The 21,375-nt window shown below is 35.9% G+C and overlaps 1 protein-coding gene across 1 annotated transcript in view; it reads right to left on the bottom strand.

The window, feature by feature from the left end:
- Window positions 1–21,375, bottom strand: part of CNTNAP4 (contactin associated protein family member 4) — a 223,077-nt gene that overhangs the window by 42,680 nt on the left and 159,022 nt on the right. Inside the window, exons 11-13 of the mRNA XM_072415021.1 lie at window positions 15,033–15,139; window positions 4,352–4,471; window positions 3,087–3,284 (exon numbers count right to left, since the gene is read on the bottom strand). Of these exons, the coding sequence (XP_072271122.1) occupies window positions 3,087–3,284; window positions 4,352–4,471; window positions 15,033–15,139 (425 nt within the window). The remainder of the gene's footprint in view (window positions 1–3,086; window positions 3,285–4,351; window positions 4,472–15,032; window positions 15,140–21,375) is intronic.

A 21,375-nucleotide genomic window follows, 5' to 3' on the forward strand; every position in this document is an offset into this window, starting at 1 on the left:
GCTCTTGCTGTAATAAACTCCTTTATTATGTAGCTGTACCTTAGAGTACCTCTTCCTTGCCACAAAATGTCCTTAGCCATTAGGCTGCATGATACCTAGCATTACATAACTCTGAAGACAAGTATAAGTTTGTGGGGGTCATCACAGCCCTGCCCTGTGAACACAATGTCCTATACTCACTTTGTGTTTATGCGGAAAGGAACAATGATGTTTTTTGCCTTAGGATCACACACAGCTTTAAATAGACTAAAGAGGGCCTACAGCATATCGTTTCCATACTAAAAACAATTTAAAAAAATAGGTAAAAAAATCAACACAGGGGACTGGGATAGGTTTTTCTTTTGTGGGGTAGGTAATGAGTCTGGGGTTGGATTTTAACTATAAATGTCCATGTCTATTATGGTAGATAACTGCAGGAAAACGTCCTATTGAAATCAATCAAAGCGTTTACCCGCGTTTTAATTTTTTTTGCAAGCAACGTTTAAGATAAATGTCATGAATGTGCCTCAAGGTAACATCCTGGTGTAGATTAACCCATTATAATGCATGGGGTTTCAAACAAGGGCTTTAAAACCCTCAGGTTAAATGCTGGGGAAACAGTCCGTGTAGACTAAGCCTAAGTCAGCCTTTGATTTGTTACAATTGTTACAATTGTTACAACATATTTTTATGATCTACTACTAAATGATCTACTAAAATACAACATTCAACAACAAACGACATATAAAAAAAAAAACAAATTATGTTGGATTTTTTTTTTAAACAAACGCAGCTAAAAAGAATCAGATATCAGATCACAAAAAATAAATAATTCTTACTTTTTAAATTCACCTTGCCATTGGTAAACAATTAGTAGGGAAGTCTGAGAGGAGTCAGAAACGTTTGACACTCTATTAAGACTGAATATGGAAGGTTTAAAATAACTAGGGATGAGTGAGAATGCCTCCGGCATTCTTGCGAAAGTTTACTCGAACTTCTGATGGTTCCACGACATTTCAGCGAACTGATTTCTCGATACCATCGGAAGATCGAGGAAATTATAAAAGGAAGATTCACAGGGGATTCCCAGGATTCCCTGGGAATCCTTTTGTTTTTGACCGCCGGGGCACTAGAGGTTAATTAACCCCTAGTGCCGGGGATCGCACACTGTTCTCAATGAATGCTGCCACAGCCGCATTCATTGGGAAGATCCCCGGCACAAGAGGTTATTCAACCTTTAGTGCCACAGATTGCACACTGTTCTCAAAGAAGGCAGCCAGGCCGCATTCATTGAGGAGATCCCTGGCACTAGAGGTTAATTAACCTCTAGTGCCGGGATCGCAGTGGAACCTGAAGACGAACTCTCAATGGAGTTTCTCCTGTTTGCGATCCCCGGCACTAGAGGTTAAATGGGGACAAGTCTCCCCATTCAAAACCTCGAGCACTCCCTGATTGTCTGAAGATAACTTTCCCCAGCCAATCAGAGAGCACTAGAGGTGTTGAATGGGGGGACTTGTCCCCATTTAACCTCTAGTGCTGGGGATTGCACACTGAGCTGATCAATTAATGCAGCCAGCACTGCATTCATTGATTAGCATAGCCTGCGATCTTTTTCTTTTTTTTTTTAATTCGAGCTCGATCGGCGAATTTACACTTTCAGTAAGCAAGAATGGCCGAATTCGCTGCGAGATCGAGTTTTAAAAACTTGCTTGCTCATCCCTAAAAATAACCACATATATAGCAGAATTGGATTGCAAAATGAATGGAGGCTGTTGATTCAGTAATACTAATGTTCACTTTAGAAAATAAAAGCATATTATAAACTTTTCCTGTCCCCAGTTTTATATACACAATTATAAGTAAATACATTTGAAAATGGGAATTTTGCTGAAACATGATTGGCTGATTGAAGTAAACACAGATTCACTTAATAGGAAACATATTCTTAACTACAGCCTGAACAGCCTATTACTGATATTATCCAACAATATATCTTATGCCATGCTACTATCAACAGCCTATCTCATATACATTTCTGACTTCTGCAGTCTGTATCTACACTGTATCCTGACACATGCACTGATTGGACTTTTCAAACGGTTTTTCTCCAGTTTTGTTTTCCCTGCATGCTTCAAACAAGCATTCCGAGTTCACATATCCAACATAGCTCCTTTGATTCTTCTGTATGTGCTTGTCATCTCCCTAATATCTCACATCTATCTCACTTCTTGACTCCATTTAGTCTGTCATCTTTTCTGAAGAATTGCCAGACATCATGCCTACGAACATAATACAGAACCCTACCAAGCCAATTTTCCCCCATTATTCTTACACACTTATCCCCATTTGACACAGTTAATCAATTTCTTCTGCATATTTTACACTTACTTGCTATTCAGTATATTGCGCTATTGATTTTTTTGTATTGATTGAATTGCTATTTGGGGGTCATCTTTATCAGAGTTGGTTTGTGTTCTGAGCCCCTCAAGGTTAAAACCCCACATAAACGTCCAATGAACATCAGATGATTGTTTCTGGGAACAACCTGTCATATTTGTTTCCAGAGACAGAATAAGGAATGAGCACAGTACACTCAACACCATTTTGCTCTTTGAAGGATGAGAGTACCACATATCCTAAAACTCACCCCTATAATTCCATGTCTCGACTTTCACTTTCTACCTGGAACTTAACCTGGATAAGATTGTGTTCTTCCTTTCCTTCCCTATTTTACCTGTCTCTCACCATAAATTGCACAGTCATCCTACCTATTTTATAACTAACTAACTAATGAGCCCACCAAAGTTCTTGTCTATAAATTAAAGATTGTAATCCTATCAGGTACCCCATTAACTAAGCTGAAACCAAACAATGTTCAAAGGTCTCATAGCAAAAATATGAAAGACATATGCTAAAATAGTTAGTATCAGACTAGCATAGACCTGAACATGGACTGGTAGGAGGGCTGTAACTGGTTTGTGGCAGAAAACACAGTGGAATTTTACTATAAAATCAAAAGAAAGTTGACTTGAATTACCTTTATTAACACCCACTTTGAGCCATATTTTGATCAAAGCAAAAGCACTAAAAAATAAATAATAATTTACCTTGTTTTTGTTGAATGCGGGACTTTTTGCAGTGGTAAATAATTTCCTGTATGCAATGTTCGGAATTATTAATTGTAGCTTGGAGCTGCTCAATGTCACCAGAGTATTTGAAGTTCATTGTATGGGGAAACTCTCGGTTAGAACTCTTTACCTTGTTCATCTCCGTATTGTTGTGATGTAAAATACTTATTGCCATATCTAGAGTAAAATAACACAATATACATCTCATTTTTCTAGCCTGGAAGAATAATCACATTTTTTGTATTTAGAAAACCATGATAATGATACTATCATTATTAGACATCTATATGTAATAATTTTGGTATTGACAGCTGTGCCCATATATTTTTTATAAAATTTTTACAAATTAAATTTCCATAATGATATGCTCATAAAAACCTTTAATTATTTTACCTGGTCATATAATACTACCACATGGTAATCAGGTGACAGACAAGTTAGAATTAAAGCATCTGCTACGAGTGGGTTTTTTAAATAAACATATGTTTCCCTCTGTTAGGTTAAATATTTAGTGGGAAAATCAGCAAAATTTTCTTACATTTGTGAATGTTGAATAATGGATGAAAATATCAGCATATGTTCATGAATTCTCATAGGTAAAGTAGAAACTACCTTGTGCTTTATTAGCTCAAAAGGTGGATTAAAGTCCCAGTAAAATACTGCCATTGCAAATATATACATATGCAGCCCATTCTCACATGAACTGTTTAAAGATTAATTAACATTTTCTCTGCAGGTTTATGTCAGATTTATGTCAGAAAAGATACTACATGCTTGAAAATTCAAGAAGCTAAAATAAACGTTACTGTTAAACCCAAAGAAGGAATATAAAGAAAACTAGATTGTATCCTTTAAATAAAAATTTTCATGAGGTCTAAAAATAACAGAAAGGAGAAATGTGTATAGGATGTATTTCTAAAAGCAGTCAAAATGACAATACAGATAAATCTTTTGTGTACATGCATTTTTAATTAGTGAAAACAGTAAATGCAGTAAATGTTCCATGGAAAAAATATACACTGCTTTAAAAATATGCTTCTTTAATTATGTGAATGGACTGCATTGTCCCACAATACAAGTTCATCCTTGTGTGCTTATGCTCATTTGTTTAAGTTTAACCCCAGGTTGCAAAATTATAGTGTGGAGCACCCTAATATATGTGCTGTATTAACTAATTGAAAATGATGCACTGAACACTTTTTTTTATAGGCGGGAAAGGCTGATCAATTTGGCATATATGCAACCTGTCATGTTGCAGTAAACCACAAACGGTTCCAGAGGGCCACTTCCATCAGAATCGACATAAAAGAATCCAGAGGAGTTTCCCTTGTGCTTATATGCTTCACAAGATTGCTCGTAAATAGCTGAAAAAGAAATGCAATATTAACCTATTTGCAAATATTGTACATGAAATTTCTCCAAAATATAAATCAAATGTCAATCTAATGAACACAATTGAACTACATTAATTAGTGGTACAAAATTGTGCAAATCATATTAACAAGTGTCCTATTATTAGAAATTAGAACAGTTATATTAGGATGTTGGATGTTAAGATGAAAAAGTTTTTGGCTAGAAAAAATCTTCCAGGAAAGAGATACTGGCACATATAGACATAATCTGATTTTAATTGTGTTTTCATTAACATGCATCTAAAGTTCCCTGAAAATATGAAACATTGTGAATATACTGCCAGATAATTGTATCTTGTAAGTAATTTGTAAAATATCAACATCATCATCAACTCTATCCTTATTAAACTTTTGAAATACAGTTTTACACCTCATTTACATATAAGAGTAGAGTTGACCACAGACATGAGATTTGTGTCTTCAAAGCTGGAGGCTTTAGATTTGGTTTGGTTGGCCATGCCCTGCCTATTAAACTTGCAAATAGTCCCAGCTAACGATTCTAAAAAGGTATACACTCAATCAGACAAGTTTGAAAACTTTGTCCAGTTAGTATTGTTTCAGGATCATTCTTTACACATTTTTTTACTTTCACCATCCCCTTTGCATAGCACTTTTGGGCTTCAACAGTTCAATTGCTCTTCAATTAAATGCATAGAATTCATTATAGATCACATAATTTCTTTAAACTATGTTACATAGGAGTAGTCAGACATTAGTCACTCACCGAGACATACCATAATATCTAAATTGAGACTAACATCATGGACATTCCAAGTCAATGGCCAGTTTTTACTTTAGAACTGTAGCCATTGCACTTGGGTTACAATATATATCGTTTATGAGATGTATTACAATTTATTTTAATATTGCTCAAAGTAATAGGAAAATGCAAAATCCCACATCTGCAAAGTATTAACACAAACTGCAATATGCTTCATCTTGTACATTTTCAGTCTGGCTTGTTTTGCTCCATTTTCATTTTTCTTTTATTATGGGTTATAACAGAATGATACTGAATAATGACACATTCATTTGCTGCAAGAAGATAAAGTGTCTGCTTAATATAAGTGATGTATCACTATTCTGCTCTCTTGTTCCAGCTCCTATTTTCCCCTGATCACTGGCTTTCCACATTCACATTCAATTGCTATTTACTTCTATACACTTGAGATGTCATCTCTACACCAAAACTATGTTGACAATGCAATGTTGTATATCAGTAGAAATATAGGCAATTCAGTTAAAGAAACCAGCAAACAAATTCAAAAGAAAAGAGCTAGGAAATGAGAGGAATAATGAATGAACTAAAAAGAAGGCCTTAAAAGAGACAGTCACGAGTAAAAACAAAGATATTGCATTTGAAAATAGTGTTGTTATACCAGAAATCTACTCTCTTGTAGAGATGAAAATACTGATATACTGGTGGAATCTTGGCTTCTTAAAAAACTCTTTTGCCCTGCAGTTTTGTCACTAGTATGTTCAGAGCTGCAAGGACATGTTAATGGGGTAATGAGGTAAGTCACAGCAGTCAGATAGGAGATGCAGGGATACATGGAACCGTTGAATGCTATTTTACTGATAATTTTATCTCTGAAGTGATTGGCTCCATTGGAGGAACTGTATTTTAAAATGCACAATTGTTTTTTTTGTGAAAGAGCTAACAGAATAGGTAAGTACAGGCAATGTTTTAACATTGTAGAATAAAAGCTCTTCGGGGCAGGGTCCTCTCCTCCTATGTCACTGTTTGTATTCGTCTGTCATTTGCAACTATTAATGTAATCGTTTACAATAATGTAATAATGTAATTAATGTAAAGCACTGCATAATATGTTGGAGCTATATAAATCCTGTTTAATAATATTAATAATATTGCCAGTAATGGTTGCTAAATACTGAAAGAATCCAATTCCATCTCCTAACTCTTAATTTACAGGCTCTCCGTAACCTGTTCCCTTCTTACACATCTTTTTTTTTTCCACACTTCAAGTTTTATTGATAAAGAGGAGAAGACATGAACATAAAAATACCGGCATACAATCAGGAAGTACAAAAAGTAAACATACAGGAGAATCTTGTGGAAAAACAACAATAATACCAATCAACAAAATACGTATCAAGTGGGTCTATAAAATTTGGACTTCTCACCAGTTTGACCTCATCATCTCAAAAGCACAAAATCACAAAATCAGAGAGAGTGACTCTAAAGAGTCTTAAAAGAGAGTTTAATTATGGACTAATTGATTATACTTATCAGAGAAGAAAAAATGTACCCAGGGACCCAATGTTTCTCTAAATTTGTTTGTTTTGCCAAGAGAGATGGATCGGTATTCTTCCATTAAGTATATCTCTTCCACCCTAAGGAGCCAGTTTTTAACAGCAGGTGGGATAGGGGACTTCCAGGACAAAGGAATCAGACTGCGAGCAGCATTCAACAGATGCAGGTTTAAGGAGTTCTTCTGGGAACCCAGGTAATCACCTCGGTCATGCAGCAGATATGCCGAGGGGGAGGTGGGAAAGGAAGACCTAGTGATTTGGTGTCCAATATCGCAGATAAGGATCCAATAGTCTCGTAGGACTATACATACCTACCAAATATGTAACACTGTACCCTCGGCTTGATTACACATAAGGCTGAGGAGTCCAGGTGCCATTTGTGAATGTGATCCGGAGTAGCGTACAACTATGTCAAAATTTTTTACGAGGTTTCCCGCAATCTGGTTCTTATAGAACATTTATGAGCGTTTAAACACATATTCTGCCATTGTCAATCTGAAAACTCAACCTGGAGTGCTGATCTCCAAGCCCTTTTTGCTCTAATGTTATCCTTACAGGTGAGTTCACTAATCACTGAATACAAATATGAGACTGTATGACGTACAGCAGTCCCTTTAAGACAGATCTGTTCTAGAATCGATGGGGGCTGGGAAAGATCCTCTCTCCTGCTAATTTCCACAATATAGTTTTTAATTTGTATGTACGGCCACCATGGAATCCATTCGCCTTCCACCAGATCAGCTAAATCATTCCTTGACTGCAGTCTACCTGCCCTCAGAAATCAGCTATTTTTGGTTGAGAAACACCTTTCCAATTTTGAAGAAAGGAGAGTTGCAATCCTGGTGGAAACTCCGGGTTACCGCATATCGGTTTCAGCAACCCTGGGGTAGAGGAAAAACCCTTCTGCCTAGCAAGTATAGAAAACACATGAAGTGTGGCACCTATAGTAGGGTGCTTTTTAAGAGAGGACAGCACAAATCTTGCAGTAACCCAAGGGGTCAATGCAGGCAGAAATTCTCCTTCAAATGAGTATGGCAATTCCAGTCAATAATTCTAGCCATATGTATAGCCTGGTAATATCTCTGGACATCTGGTAAAACCCATTCCTCATCGATCTCTTGTTATGGTGACATAATAAAGTCTGAGTCTTGGATGAGACAGGTCAGGTTTAGATAAAAAAATAATAAATCATCAGCATAGGCTGCTACTTTATATTCTATGCCACCCATCTCATTTCCGGTAATCAAAGGATTCCGTTTGATATTTTTAATTAGTGGTTCAAGAGTAATAATGAACAATAGAGGCGACAGTGGACACCCCTGTCGGGTGCCATTGCGTATATGCAGAACCTCTGAGAAAATATTGTTTACCTTCAATTTAGCTGTGGGGTCAAAGTACAACAATTGGAACCAATTCAGCATGTGAGGATGGAAACCAAGAAATGGCAGAGTCTCAAACATTTATTTCCCAGTCAACCCTGTCAAATGCCTTTTCAGCGTCTGTTGACAGTAATAAACCTCCTTTCAGCAATTCCTGTGTCTTGTGTATTAGGTTAATAGCTTTAATGGTGTTATCCCAGGCCTCTCGACCCAGCATAAAACCCACTTGCTCTAACCCTATTAAGTTAGTCAAAGAAGGGAGTATGTGGTTTGCTAACATCTTGGCCATTATTTTGGTGTCGACATTCAAGAGGGAAATGGGCCTGGAGTTGGAACAGATATTGGGGTCCTTTCCCAGCTTTAGGATGACGGTAATATGTGCTTGTGTTAGTGGGTGGGATAGCTGAGGATTGGATTTCAGATTATTAAGTGCATCTAACAATGGCATAGCCAGTATATAAAAGAACATTTCAGTAGTACTGGGTTAGGTAGCCATCTGGGCCTGGGGTTTTCCCAGGTTGTATTTGGGAAAGCGCCCGGTTCAATTAACTTTGCGCTCCAATTCGAGTTTAGTGCGGGCACCTGTCGGGATATCATATAAAGAGAGATAAAATTGTTTAAATTGGTGCGCTATCTACTTCAGTGCTTGTATGGTTTGGCCTAAATCATCCAAAATCTCATAAATTTGGTTAATTGCTTCAGACTCTCTCAGGGCCCTGGCTAGCAGTCTTCCATTTTTAATGCCACTTTCATAGTACAGTTTGGTGCGAAAAAACACATCTTTAATAATTTGCAGATACCATCCCATTCACAACCTTTGCTGTGCACATGAAACACTCTTATTTTCCACCTTGGTCACTACCTCTCAATCTCAAATCAAGGACTTCTCACAAGCTTTAGCTATCCCTCCAGAACACTCTATATCCCATCCATTAAGCACCAAGCTTTAAAATCTTCCTCAATAACACATCCTCAAAATTCACCTCTTTAAACAAGCACACAATCTGTCACAGACCTCTTTCAGACACATCTATTTCTGCCTCCTTTTGTCCTGCTTACTTTAGGCCTCAACCTTTATATGACTTGTTGCTTGAAAGGGCTGGGTACCCAATTCAATGTTTTTTTATTTCTTCCCTACTTGTTCTATAAAATCATGTATTGCTAGATAGATATGATTATACTTTACATTAAATCAGTATCTTTTAATTGGTATCTGTTATTGTATTCTGTTAAGTGCTATTGAAGCACTTAAGGTTGAAGCAAGTTGAAGGTGCTATTTAAACTAAAAACAGCACTTTTGTATCCTATGTAGCTTTATACCTCCACCCACATCCACATAATTCCTTGAGAAAACAACAAGAACAACAGAAAACAATGTAATTATAATATTTAGGGTCTCCTGCCTATTGTGATGTTGATAAATGAAGTATAATTCTAACTTGCAAATAGCTCTGGTTGAGGTTACCTCTAGACTTTAAAGGCATTACAAATAAAAAAAAAGTTCATACAATATTATTTCAGACATTCGCGTTTTGAGTCGTATTTTTAGGTAGTGGAATTTCCGCTTCCTTAGGAACTATATTAGTGCAATGTATACGGAGGCATGAATCCTTTGCAAACAGGAGTGATCCTTTCTAAATCTATACAACTGTGGTCAGAACTAGACTGGACATACAATAGGAGTATAATATCATACAGCTCCCACTATCCTTTGTTGCTGATATGACACACATGTGTTAACATCTGAGGGATGGACTCTGTTGTCGATCTGGGTGTTCCAGTTTGGGAAAGCAGTGTGAAGATAACTGCCATCTTGTTCCTGAGGAAGCGGAAAATGGTCCGCGAAATGTGTCAAACTTCCACTGCTAAATCTGACTCAAAACATGTGAATGTCTGTGATGATATTGTTGATAGTTTTATAACACATTTTTTTATAGAATTTCAATAAAAGGGACATTTTATCTTATTCAACTTTTTTCATTTGTAATGCCTTTAAAGTCCCGAGGTAACCTTCTCAACCAAAGCTTTTTGTATCTTGAACTGGGATGTGGCATCAGACAACCTTAATGACAAAAAATAAAGGGTTTATCCAATGAATAAGGCAATGTTATACTTCCAACTTAAATATTAATTTTTTCCGTTTTATATAGAGAAAGGTTAATTTACCTCTGTAGGGTTTCTATTGCTATCTGGGTGCCTTTGAGGGAGATTTTCCCTACTTCCTCGAGCACTAACAAGAACGAACTCTCCCCTATAGGAATATAGAGAGCAATAAGAAACCAGGATCAGTTATACACATTCCCTGGTCTTTCATTTTTTATCTGTCTCATAATGGAGGGATATCCTATCATTTTCAGCCTCAATGGCCACAAAACAGGCATGCCAAATCTTTTTTACTGGGATGTGAAACACGTCTGAGAGCCTGTTCTGTTACCACCTTGGTTGCCTGGAACGTACAAAGTTTTGAACTACAACGTGCACCCTGCCCTTTCCTGGATGTGTCTGAGTATACCTCCACGTTTGACTACTAGGGGTGACTATGACATGTCTACACAGCTTACATTTTTTTTCACAATTTCTATGTCTGTTGGCAGTATGGAAATTCCATAAACTGTAGCGTGCTTTTGTTTTCTGTGATAGCATGTTATGTACTTAGTTTAGTGATGTGAATAATACTTACCAGTGTTCTTCACTGAAGTTCCATAGGTAACATCTGATTTGTACAAGTCAAAAGAATATCTTGAGCACCTGATATACCAGCAATCAATCTGAATCTACCTACAGAGTAATCATATAGATGTCAGATAATGTTTCTCCCGCCAGCAGGAAAAACACTCTGAAATATTGAAAAGCTTTTCCCAAGTTGTTTTCCCGCTGGGTGAGCTGACTTTAAGTCCTGCAGAGCTGAACACTAGTAAACACTCAGCACTGCATGAAGAATATAAACAAACATTCTTGGCTCTCCAGTCTACTCTATATAATTTAGGAATATGTGCTGTTAAGATGTACACAGCATACTACTGCAAATTAAACATACCAACATAGCATATGAGCTGTAAGTGCATTGCAGACCAGAAATAATATGTTTGGAAATGCATGTCTAATTTCTTTAGAATGCTGTAGCACTTCAAGATCATTAATAACTGAAATTAATATGCTATTTTACCTCTATTTGGCCAGATAACAGTTTATTTATTTCTAATAACTTTTCCAAGTATTTTTTGGTATTTCAGCTAAAATATTGTGGTTATTCTCTTTAATTGATTACAAAATTATTCACAGAAGATTATATGCACTGAATAGTGTTGGTCGAATAGCTCACTATTCGATTCGTCAGCTATTCGCTTGAATAGAGCAAAATTATTTTTAGTCGATTTTAAGTCGAACACCATTAAAGTCAATGGCACTGATTCATCAAGAAGGTCGCTCGCACATCGGTGGGTCGCTCGCGCATCGGTTTTCGCGATCTGAAATCGGAAGCCCTCGCGCAATTCAGCAACTGGATGAGCTTGCGGCCGGAGCCGCGCATCACCGGCAGCTTTACACTGGCGAGCTTGCATGAAAAGTCACTGTTCACTTGAAAAATCATTCTTTCTAATGGCACACATATTACCCTTTGCCCTAAAATAAAATGTTTGCGCTGTTAAAATGTTTAAAACATGTATGTGCGCTAAGAAAACAGCATATTTTAAAATTACTTATTACTTTTCTGTTAGGCAAGAGTTAACCGAGTTCAACTCCTCTACATAGGTGACAATTTATTCAGAAAAAGGAATAAAAGGAATATGCACATAATACATTCAAAAACCAATATGTGAGTACAATGTAACCTAAAAAAGTAACACTTACCCAAAAGAAGATGGAAGTACTAAAGATTCTAATTGACCTGTAATGGACTGTAGATGCGCACAGAACAGAGAGCAGGTGTGCGCTAATTAATTGCTATGATCTCACCATTAGCTTAACAGATCCTCCTTAATCGCGCAGCTGAAATCTAATCACCTTAATTGGCAGATTCGCGACCCCTATTGCTCATTATCAAGGCAGGAATCCGGCTGGCAGTGAAGGCTTGTGTACTAGTGCACTCGGCTCCGGACCGCGGGAAACTGGCTCGCTGGAAGCGTGAACATACGCGCGTCCAGCGTACGCGCATTTTATTGATGAATCAGGGCCTATGTCTCAACTGTTGGTGAGGTATTTATGGCGCAAGTATGTTACAAGTACAAGCAGGGCTGTAGATAGACGTTGTGCTAACCTAGGTACACCTAGATTAGCATGTTCCTTTACAAAAGTTCTGTCCCTTGATAAAAAAAAAAAATATTAAAATAATCATATAACTAGTAAATTGAGGAAACAAAATGCAGCACATTTAAAAAGAAGGATTATTTTTGTATAGGCCACCAAATAAAAGGAAAAAGATGCTTTCATGTTTTTTGAACTATAAAAGGACATCTAACTGCATGTTTTACCATTACACTTTGTACATTTTAAAGCTTAGTCTTTACTTATTTCCCAGCTTCCCTAGACATTGACTCACAAGTGTCTACTGGAACTTAAACAATCCCTTTTTCCATTGAGCAAATACAGAAGTAGTCTAAACTTGTGTGTGTCTAAATTTAGTAATATTAAATATATATATATATATATATATATATATATATATGTATATATATATTGATACAAATATACATAGACCCTGGGGCAGTTATTGTTGCTTTCAGGTAGATGTCTGACTTTTTACTCTTTTATCATTCCCTACATTTAAACATATAAGATCTTGTGAAAGACAGACTCTCTGTTGCCTAGAACACTTCTTTATAGCAGTTTTTATCCACTGCTTTTTGTAGTAGTTCTATAAAAAAGAGGAAAGGCAGCTAATGTATAAGCAGTTTTTATAGCTAAATGTTTTTTCTACTATTCCCAAAGGAAAATAAATACTGCATTAAGGAACAGGTAAAAATATATAACATATTTCATTTATGGTTTTCCACTTTATTTACTAAGATGTGCTTGCAAGTTCGTTGGTTTAGAATATAGTTAAAATAAAGTTCTAATTTCTGTTAAAATGTTTTATTTGATATGTGACTACTAAATTTCTAGGTAATTCCCTGGCTGTGGTATCTTTTTAGGAGTTGTAGTTTATATTGAGAATATTTTACCACAGAGATCATAAAAAGCTTTGCACCAGAACATGAAAGGACTAAAATTCACATTTACATTCAACGCTATATACACAAAGAACAGGTTGGTAGTACTAGACACAGATTCTTTAGAGTTAAGTGATTTAGAAGACATTGTGATAAATATAAAAAAATCAATAATTTGGTGTTAAACAGAGAAATCTTAATGCACATTGCTGAATTTAGCTTTCATTTGAAAAAGCCATTAATGTCTTGATTCCCAGTCTGCAAAGCTTAAAGAAAGCATTTCTGAGCACTCACTATAAAACCATAAAAGCATACTTTTTAACATTCTAATTTAAAGAAGTGCATTCATTCCCTAAGTTACTTAGAATCTAAAGTACAATTAAGTGGAATTAAAAAATATTTTAGGACTACTCATAAGAGCATTATATTTAACAAAACTCTCATTTTATTGCTACTTTCTAAAAGTATTCCTCCAACCACTAACACTTGCCTACAGTAACATTCTAAACTTTTAAATCCTACACTATAAAGGTAGTCTCCTGCAGGTACTACTCATCCACCTTATTCTGTCACACCTTTTGCTAAACACATCTTCAAGCTGGGGCTATATGCAATGTACAATTATCATGCTTTCATGTACTTACTCCACTCCACTCCACTCCAATGTTTCATAAATACTAGTCTGTGAGTAATTATATGTCACTCCCTTTAGAACCAATACCAATTATTACTTCATGAAACATCGCAGTCTTCTTGTGGTCAGTGGGTCTGGAAAAATAACCCTTTTTAGTTAGTGCTACTTTCAGATCACTGAGCTATTCTGTAAAACCTAATTTCTGGAAATAAACTGTAACTTTGCATGAGGTGTGCATTTCTTAGTAAATACATTTCTAACATTTGAAGACCACATCAATGGAGGAGGTAAACCTTGCTGAGGACACCCTTACTCTTTAGGATCAAAAACTATGGCTTCATATACAACAGTTATATACATACACAACAAAGAACAAGATGGCCACTTACTAGCTGTAACAGCAAAACTCTTCACAAGTACTTTCTTCAAAGTTGAATAAAACTCATCTCCTATAAATTAAGTCCTAATCCTAGGAATGGGTAGTACCCATGTGATCAATATGATGAGGCAGTGGTCCCCCTGACTCACACTCAATATTGTTAATAATACAAATTCTATGGGCAATCGAAGAACAACTATACATTTCCCTTGGGACATATTCCTTCATACCTGATAACATCATGTCCAGATCCAATATTCCTAATTCAACTAAATCTTAATAACAATTTCACAAGAAGAAATGTCTGCATTGTAATGATACGAGTTTATTGACAAATCCGAGCTGTGTACTGTCCTTTGTTCAAGCCATCAAACAGCTGATTGGTAATGAAATATAATCCCATATCAACATACATCTCATATCAAAATACACAACAGGCATTGATTTCACAAAACACTATCATTAAGCAAAACCGGCCAACTTCACTTGGCTCTATTTGTTTCCTGTGAACAAATGAAAAACATTAAATACCAAACTTCTCCACACCATCCACCCAGTATAGGGCCAGGAGAAAAGATCAAAGCTTTGTACCACTGCTTCTTGTTTGAAACATCTCTGAATGACCCAGACACTCTATAATTTAGGATTTGCATATTAGACATGTCACATAGCTTTAATGTTTACAAACACCTGTACTTACGATAATGGCAGGTTGCTCCCATATATCCAGTGTCTGAGCAGTTGCAGTAAAAATTATTCCATGTCTGTGAACATTTTCCTCCATGCTCACAGTAGTTAGGAAAACATCTAAAAATATCAAAAAAAAAAGTTTGGTTCTCATAAGTTTATTAAAAATAAAATTCATACTGATATCTATGCTGAGGTCAGCAACACTAGATCAAAACATAAATTTTATTAGGATAATTTAGGATAATATTGGAATGTAACATATAAAAAATGTCTCAGGGAAGCTCATTAAATGAACAAAAGTGATAGCATATTTCAAAATTGCAGCTGTAAATGTCATTCTTGGCAAAATTATGGTTCATAAATTAATAGCCAATATAACACATAATAATGATCCACACAGAGCAAATTTGTCCTCGTTTTTGACATGATTAACATTAGATCAATTGCAGACAACTAATTGATAGCAAAAAAAATGACTATTACAAAATTATTAAAAGGTATAGATTTTGAAACTTATTTTCAAATTGCTTCATTGCTTACTGCATTGGCCTTATTAGAAGTTCTGTTCCTTGCTAAGCAGGAAATATTCTATAATGACTATTTTTAGACACCCTTGTCAAATAATGTGAATCTTAGTGATCATATATTTAAGCCAATTATATGACAGAATGTTTCTTGGATGTGTAAGTAAGATTGCTACAAAATACCCTCTAGGATTTGAATTAGCGAATCAAAATATACATTGTAATGCACAGTGCTTTGGCATTAAATTTGTATTCTGGTTTAAAGTAATGCTTTGGGAATTTTATAACAGCTGGGTAGGTGTTGTGATACAGTATATAGTTTTAGGTTAGCACAAAATTAATATTAATATTCTTAAACAGGATTTATATAGCGCCAACATATTATGCAGCGCTGTACATTAAATAGGAGTTGCAAATGACAGACAGATACAGACAGTAACACAGGAGGAGGAGAGTACCCTGCTCCGAAGAGCTTACAATCTAGGAGGTGGGGGAAGTAACACACAATAGGAATTAAGAAAATATACATTTTAAAAAATGTAAATAACGGCTAGAGAGAGAGAGTTGAATCGCAGCTCCCTGCTAACCGTGGGACCAACAAGTGCTATCCTGGTCCCTACCTTACTCACACCCCCATCTCCTTCCTCCAACCCCCCATTTTTTTTTTCTTCTCTCTTTTCTCCCTTCACTTACCCTTACATTTCCTCTTCTCTTTATCATATTTGCATTAACCCTGCCATTTGCAAACAAAAAATAGTCCAGACCCTCGGTATTGTTTCAGATCCAGTGAAGACTTCTAAGGTTCTGGCATTGGAATGGTTAACTACTACTGCACAATATGTATATTGTTATTTGTCTCTCCAACTTTTATTTTTATTTCTGTTGGTTCAATGTAATCTCTATTTTGTGAATGTTATTTTTGAGATCATACTGTGTCTGTTGAATAAAAATCTTTAATTCAAAAAATGTATGTTACATGTATAAATCATTGTCACATAAAAAAGTATAAAACATTATATTCTCCTTTTATGAAACATAGTCGGACTATTTCATAGTCGGAGCAAAAAAAAAGTCTTTCTAGCTGTAGTTCATTTGTGATTTGTTGTCTTTAAATAAATAAATCCTTATATTTTTCACTGTTGTTCTGTTGCTCTGTAATCCCTGATATCATTTGAAGCCATACTGATATATAATACTGGTGATGAGGATGATTTTGACAGTCTGACCAAAGGAATATGGAGACATATTGGGCAATCCATTGGGGGTTAGTAATCATAATAGGGTCAAGAAATTTTACTCTGTATTCCCTAAATTTATTAACTGACACATTAGGTTACTTATGCTTATTGTCTGTCTCGTATAGTCTCTAGGCTGGGAAAGAAATGGCAAGTTATCTGCCATGACTATGAAAAGTTAATAGCAAGGAATGGTTGGGTTGTTGCTAAAAGACGTAATTGTGCCATAATGAGATTTGGATGGCAACTATTTTTTGACTAATCTGTCTACACAGAAGCAACCAGATGAAAATTCCCTTGATGTCTAAGGCACACTAATGTAAGACTGGTGTAAAAGTGTGAATAACCTTAGTTTGCACAACTTTCAGAAATGATCTGGGATTCTTTTAATGATGCTGCATTTTTAAAGGAAAATAGTACCTTTGCCTTTAAAGTGCTGTGAATGCTCTGTGCTCTTTCATGCTATAAAAATGAAGGAAAGTATATTGGTATAAATGAGCCATTAACATGTACAGACCCTCTGCACTTTACCTTTGTGTGACCTATAATGACATATTCCCTTCTTCAACCTATAGACATGTACTTCTACAGAAGAGTTATACAGAATGTTGTGATAATCTGTTGGGGCTTTACCTGTAATGTTAGAGATATCTTAGACTCAGTAGGTTTTGTGACACACATGACATTAAAAATGATTGACATGTCACTTCTGAGTTTATTGAAAATCCTTATTCTCCCCTAAAATTCATCACAACCAGAAGCAGCAGTGCTTCTGTATTACCTACAGTAATAATAAACTGTAATACCATTGTGTGACCATGCAAGCTTTTCCTATAATAAATCATATTCACCTGAATTGGAATCCTGAGATCAATACACTTTGCTGCAGAAGTGATAATGTCCTTATTAGTCATAACCCACAACAGTAAATCAGAATTCATCTTTTAACTACAAAAATTTTTTTTGCACTTAGATCAGATCTTGCAGCACAGCCTGAATGTGCGGGGTTATGGCTACCAGAAACCTTAACAGGTAGGTTGGGTATGTTAAAAAAAGACATTAAAGCAGAGCTTAATTTCCACTTACATGACTAGGCAGGTCATTATTGCACAAAGAAACGGGCAACGTCCCTTCTGCGACAATTGCTCCTACCTGCCTGATCGCTTTGGTTGCCAGGACCCCTGACAATCCTGGTTTCCCATGTGCTTGCCTGGAATAAATTATCTCCTGTGCAATCCCAACAAGCCATTAAAGATGGCAAAAGATCTTCTTCAGGAAGTAAAGGGAAGCAAAATGAAGGTGCCTTGTGTGGAAACGGGGCAGGTGACTAACATGGGTTTAGTTCTGCTTTAAAATGGAGCTATAACTTTGGGACCCCCCTAGGTGCTTTTGTTATAATATGTTAGTATGCACATGATATTTGTACATTCAGGACAACTAAACTTTAACTTATAACTCCTTACTTTATCAATACAAAGTCAGCATTCCCTCTCATACCCTGCTGCCACTGCAATCTTCTCCCTGTCTCCTTTAATGGTCATATATTGTTTCTATTGCCCAAACCAGGATGACATAACTCACGCATGCATGATTATCAATATAACATTTGTAAAAAAAAAGCTAAATGTTTATTGGCAGAAAAAATATATACATAACTGCTCTTTCCACAATTGTCTGGCTTCTAGCATTTTTTTACTTTAACTTTCACTTTTCACTAAAATTCACTTCAGTTCCATTTTAAAACTGATCAATGCATTAATAAAAAGTAAAGATAGGCAATGTTACAAAAACAAATTATTTGCTAGCGAATATGAAAAAAAAAGTTTTCTTAACAAAAAGGAAATATTTAATACTGGTAATGCATTTGCTGGTTTCTAGGGTAATATTCCTGTAAGTTGAAAGAAGTTCTCCCCCTGGACCACAGGTAACCCCGACCTATATTAAACCTCTGGAGCAAGTTGTGCTTATATATGCAAAAACAAATAACTGCAGAGTTTGTCTTGGTCATTAAAGAGTTACAAGAGGCTGCAGAAAGAGCTCAGTCCTTAAGATAACCCATAACCTCAGCTGTATTTACCAAAAGATTTCTTCTGCAAGTCATGTAATCTGCTCCCTTCCCCCCTCAAACCCTCCAATCTGCACATGAGGGAACATTGATGCCCCGTTTGTATCTAGAAGGCGTCTATATGTCAGATGTCCTTAACCCGGGACTACCTGTATATATTCATACCTGAAAGTTTATAAATTCTATTTAATTGTTTAAACATTACCTAACTTGTTTTTTCTAAAAACATCCATTCTTTAAAATAAATAAATATTTTCTACAAATTCTCTCCTTTACTTAAAAAAACATGGCACTTGCTGAGCACTGTGAAACCTGTTACATTTTGTAAAAACGAGAGCTCTAAATTATATTTTTCAGTTAAATGGATAAATCTATTTTATTGGGCTTTTGCAATACAGTTAAGAAGAGATTTCAAGGACAAACTCTTTTTCCTTAGGGCTGAACTGAGTTAAAACAGATTTCTCCAAGTTGAAAAGTTGGTTTAGGGATCTAATAAAAGTCAAGGGAGATTTACTGTAAACATAGAATGAAGAGAAAAAGCAATTTTCAACTCACTTTAAGGTCATAAGGATATTATTGATGTGTTAAGCTAAGAAAACTGTATCAAGAAGTAAAACAGAAAGCTAAACTTGCAACAGAATGATGTCAACCACTGACTAAGGTTCATTTTAGTAGCTTAGAGGAAGAAAGTTATTCTTATGAGGAAGCACCTTACACAAAAGTCATACAAAAAACACAATTATGTGACAATTCTGTCTATGGGGAAATCACTACTGCTCAGAACGATTATAAGCATCTCCCTTCATAGACACAGAAGCAAAGGGATATTGCAAGGGGTTTACATATTCTTAACAAGCATTATATATTCGATGAACCAACATATTATTTCTGTATTATTTTCAACCCCCTTCTACCACCCGTAACTGCTGCTAAAATCCCATTTTTGCTCAGTTAAAGCCATGGTTATGTGATGCACCAACCCAACTTTTCTGTCTTCTTTATATCCCTTCTTAGTGCCTTGGGAATTAGGAACCTGTTTCTGTTGGCTGTCTGTGTCAAATCATTTTTCTAACTAGAATAGAAGTCCAACAAATATGATGTCAATAGGAGGATAAGAGCAGGAACTAGTGAAAGCAGGCGCCATTAAAGTGTTGGATTGTTAGTCCCCTGGAGAGGAATAAGTGCTATCAAAAGAACTGAACAGCAGATTTATTATTATTATTATTATCATTATTATTATTACAGAATATTTATATAGCGCCAATATATTATGCAGCGCTGTACAAACTCCATACGTATGTCATTAGCTGTCCCTCAAAGGAGCTCACATCTAATGTCCCTACCATAGTCATATGTCATTATCACAGTCTAAGGTCAATTAGGGGGAAGCCAATTAACCTAACTGCATGTTTTTGGAATGCAAGAGGAAACCAGAGTACCTGGAGGAAACCCACGCTAGAACAAGGAGAACCCACAAACTCCATGTAAGACAATAAATGTGGACCTAAGCTCTGATGGTAAAGCCTGCTAGCCACTAATGCAATAGTGAACAGGAAGGAAAATGAATAATATAAATAAATTTTGTTTCATACAGGTCAAGCACTTACTATTCATTGCAACTTGCTACAAGTGTTTAGCCAAAATATCATGCTGATAACTGGTGAAATGGGAACTTGTTTTTGTCTGCAGAAGACAATTCTCCCAGATTCTCTGCCTAGGCAATAATACAAAGCCTTATTACTGATGATAAAAGACACAACTTTATATATAAAGTGTCATTCTAGGAGCTGGTTCTACATTTAAAAAGTTACAAATAGGTTTGCTTCTTTACATGGGGAGTGCAGTAACCCACAGCAAGCAATAGCAAATAGTCACTGGCTGTAAAACAGCACTTAACACATTGTTTATTTCTTTGCTGATCTGAATCATGCCTATTTTTAAGGGGTTTTAAAAATTCCTAAATAACATGCTTGGAATGCCTTCAAGATGCACATGTTGTTGTGTGTTTTTTCCTTTTTTTGTTTTTAAAAATCACAAATTAAAAGAAAGGAATGGGATCCCCCTATTTTGAAACCAGGCCCTTTGCAAAGCATGGAATTTGGCTAGTAAAAAAAAGGAATGTAGCAGCAACAATGTGGACCCCACTCCTATCCATACCAAGCCCCATGCTCTTGGGGGTTTATGATAAGAGACAACTGATCCTCCCTGTCAGATTATGGGGGTTTATTGGAATATGGAAATCCATTTTTAATAAGAGATAACCCAGTTATCCCTATATAGTAGCTTTTAGGGGAAGGGTTAAAAAACATGGAACTGACATAATGAAAAAGCATTAAAAAATAACACATACTGTGCTGTACTGATTTTTTAGGAAAAACTTTTTACAGGACTCTTAATTAATGACTTTGTCCTGTGTTGTAAAATCTCATCAATCATAATGAGTGCCGATCATCAATGTAAACAGGTCTCTCTTCGCTAAAACTGCAGATACCCAGCTGGTGCTATGTAAAAAGCCATGGGCAGCTTTTT

The sequence above is a fragment of the Pyxicephalus adspersus genome, chromosome 6 (genome assembly GCF_032062135.1).
Source record: "Pyxicephalus adspersus chromosome 6, UCB_Pads_2.0, whole genome shotgun sequence".
Taxonomy (NCBI): Eukaryota; Metazoa; Chordata; class Amphibia; order Anura; family Pyxicephalidae; genus Pyxicephalus; species Pyxicephalus adspersus.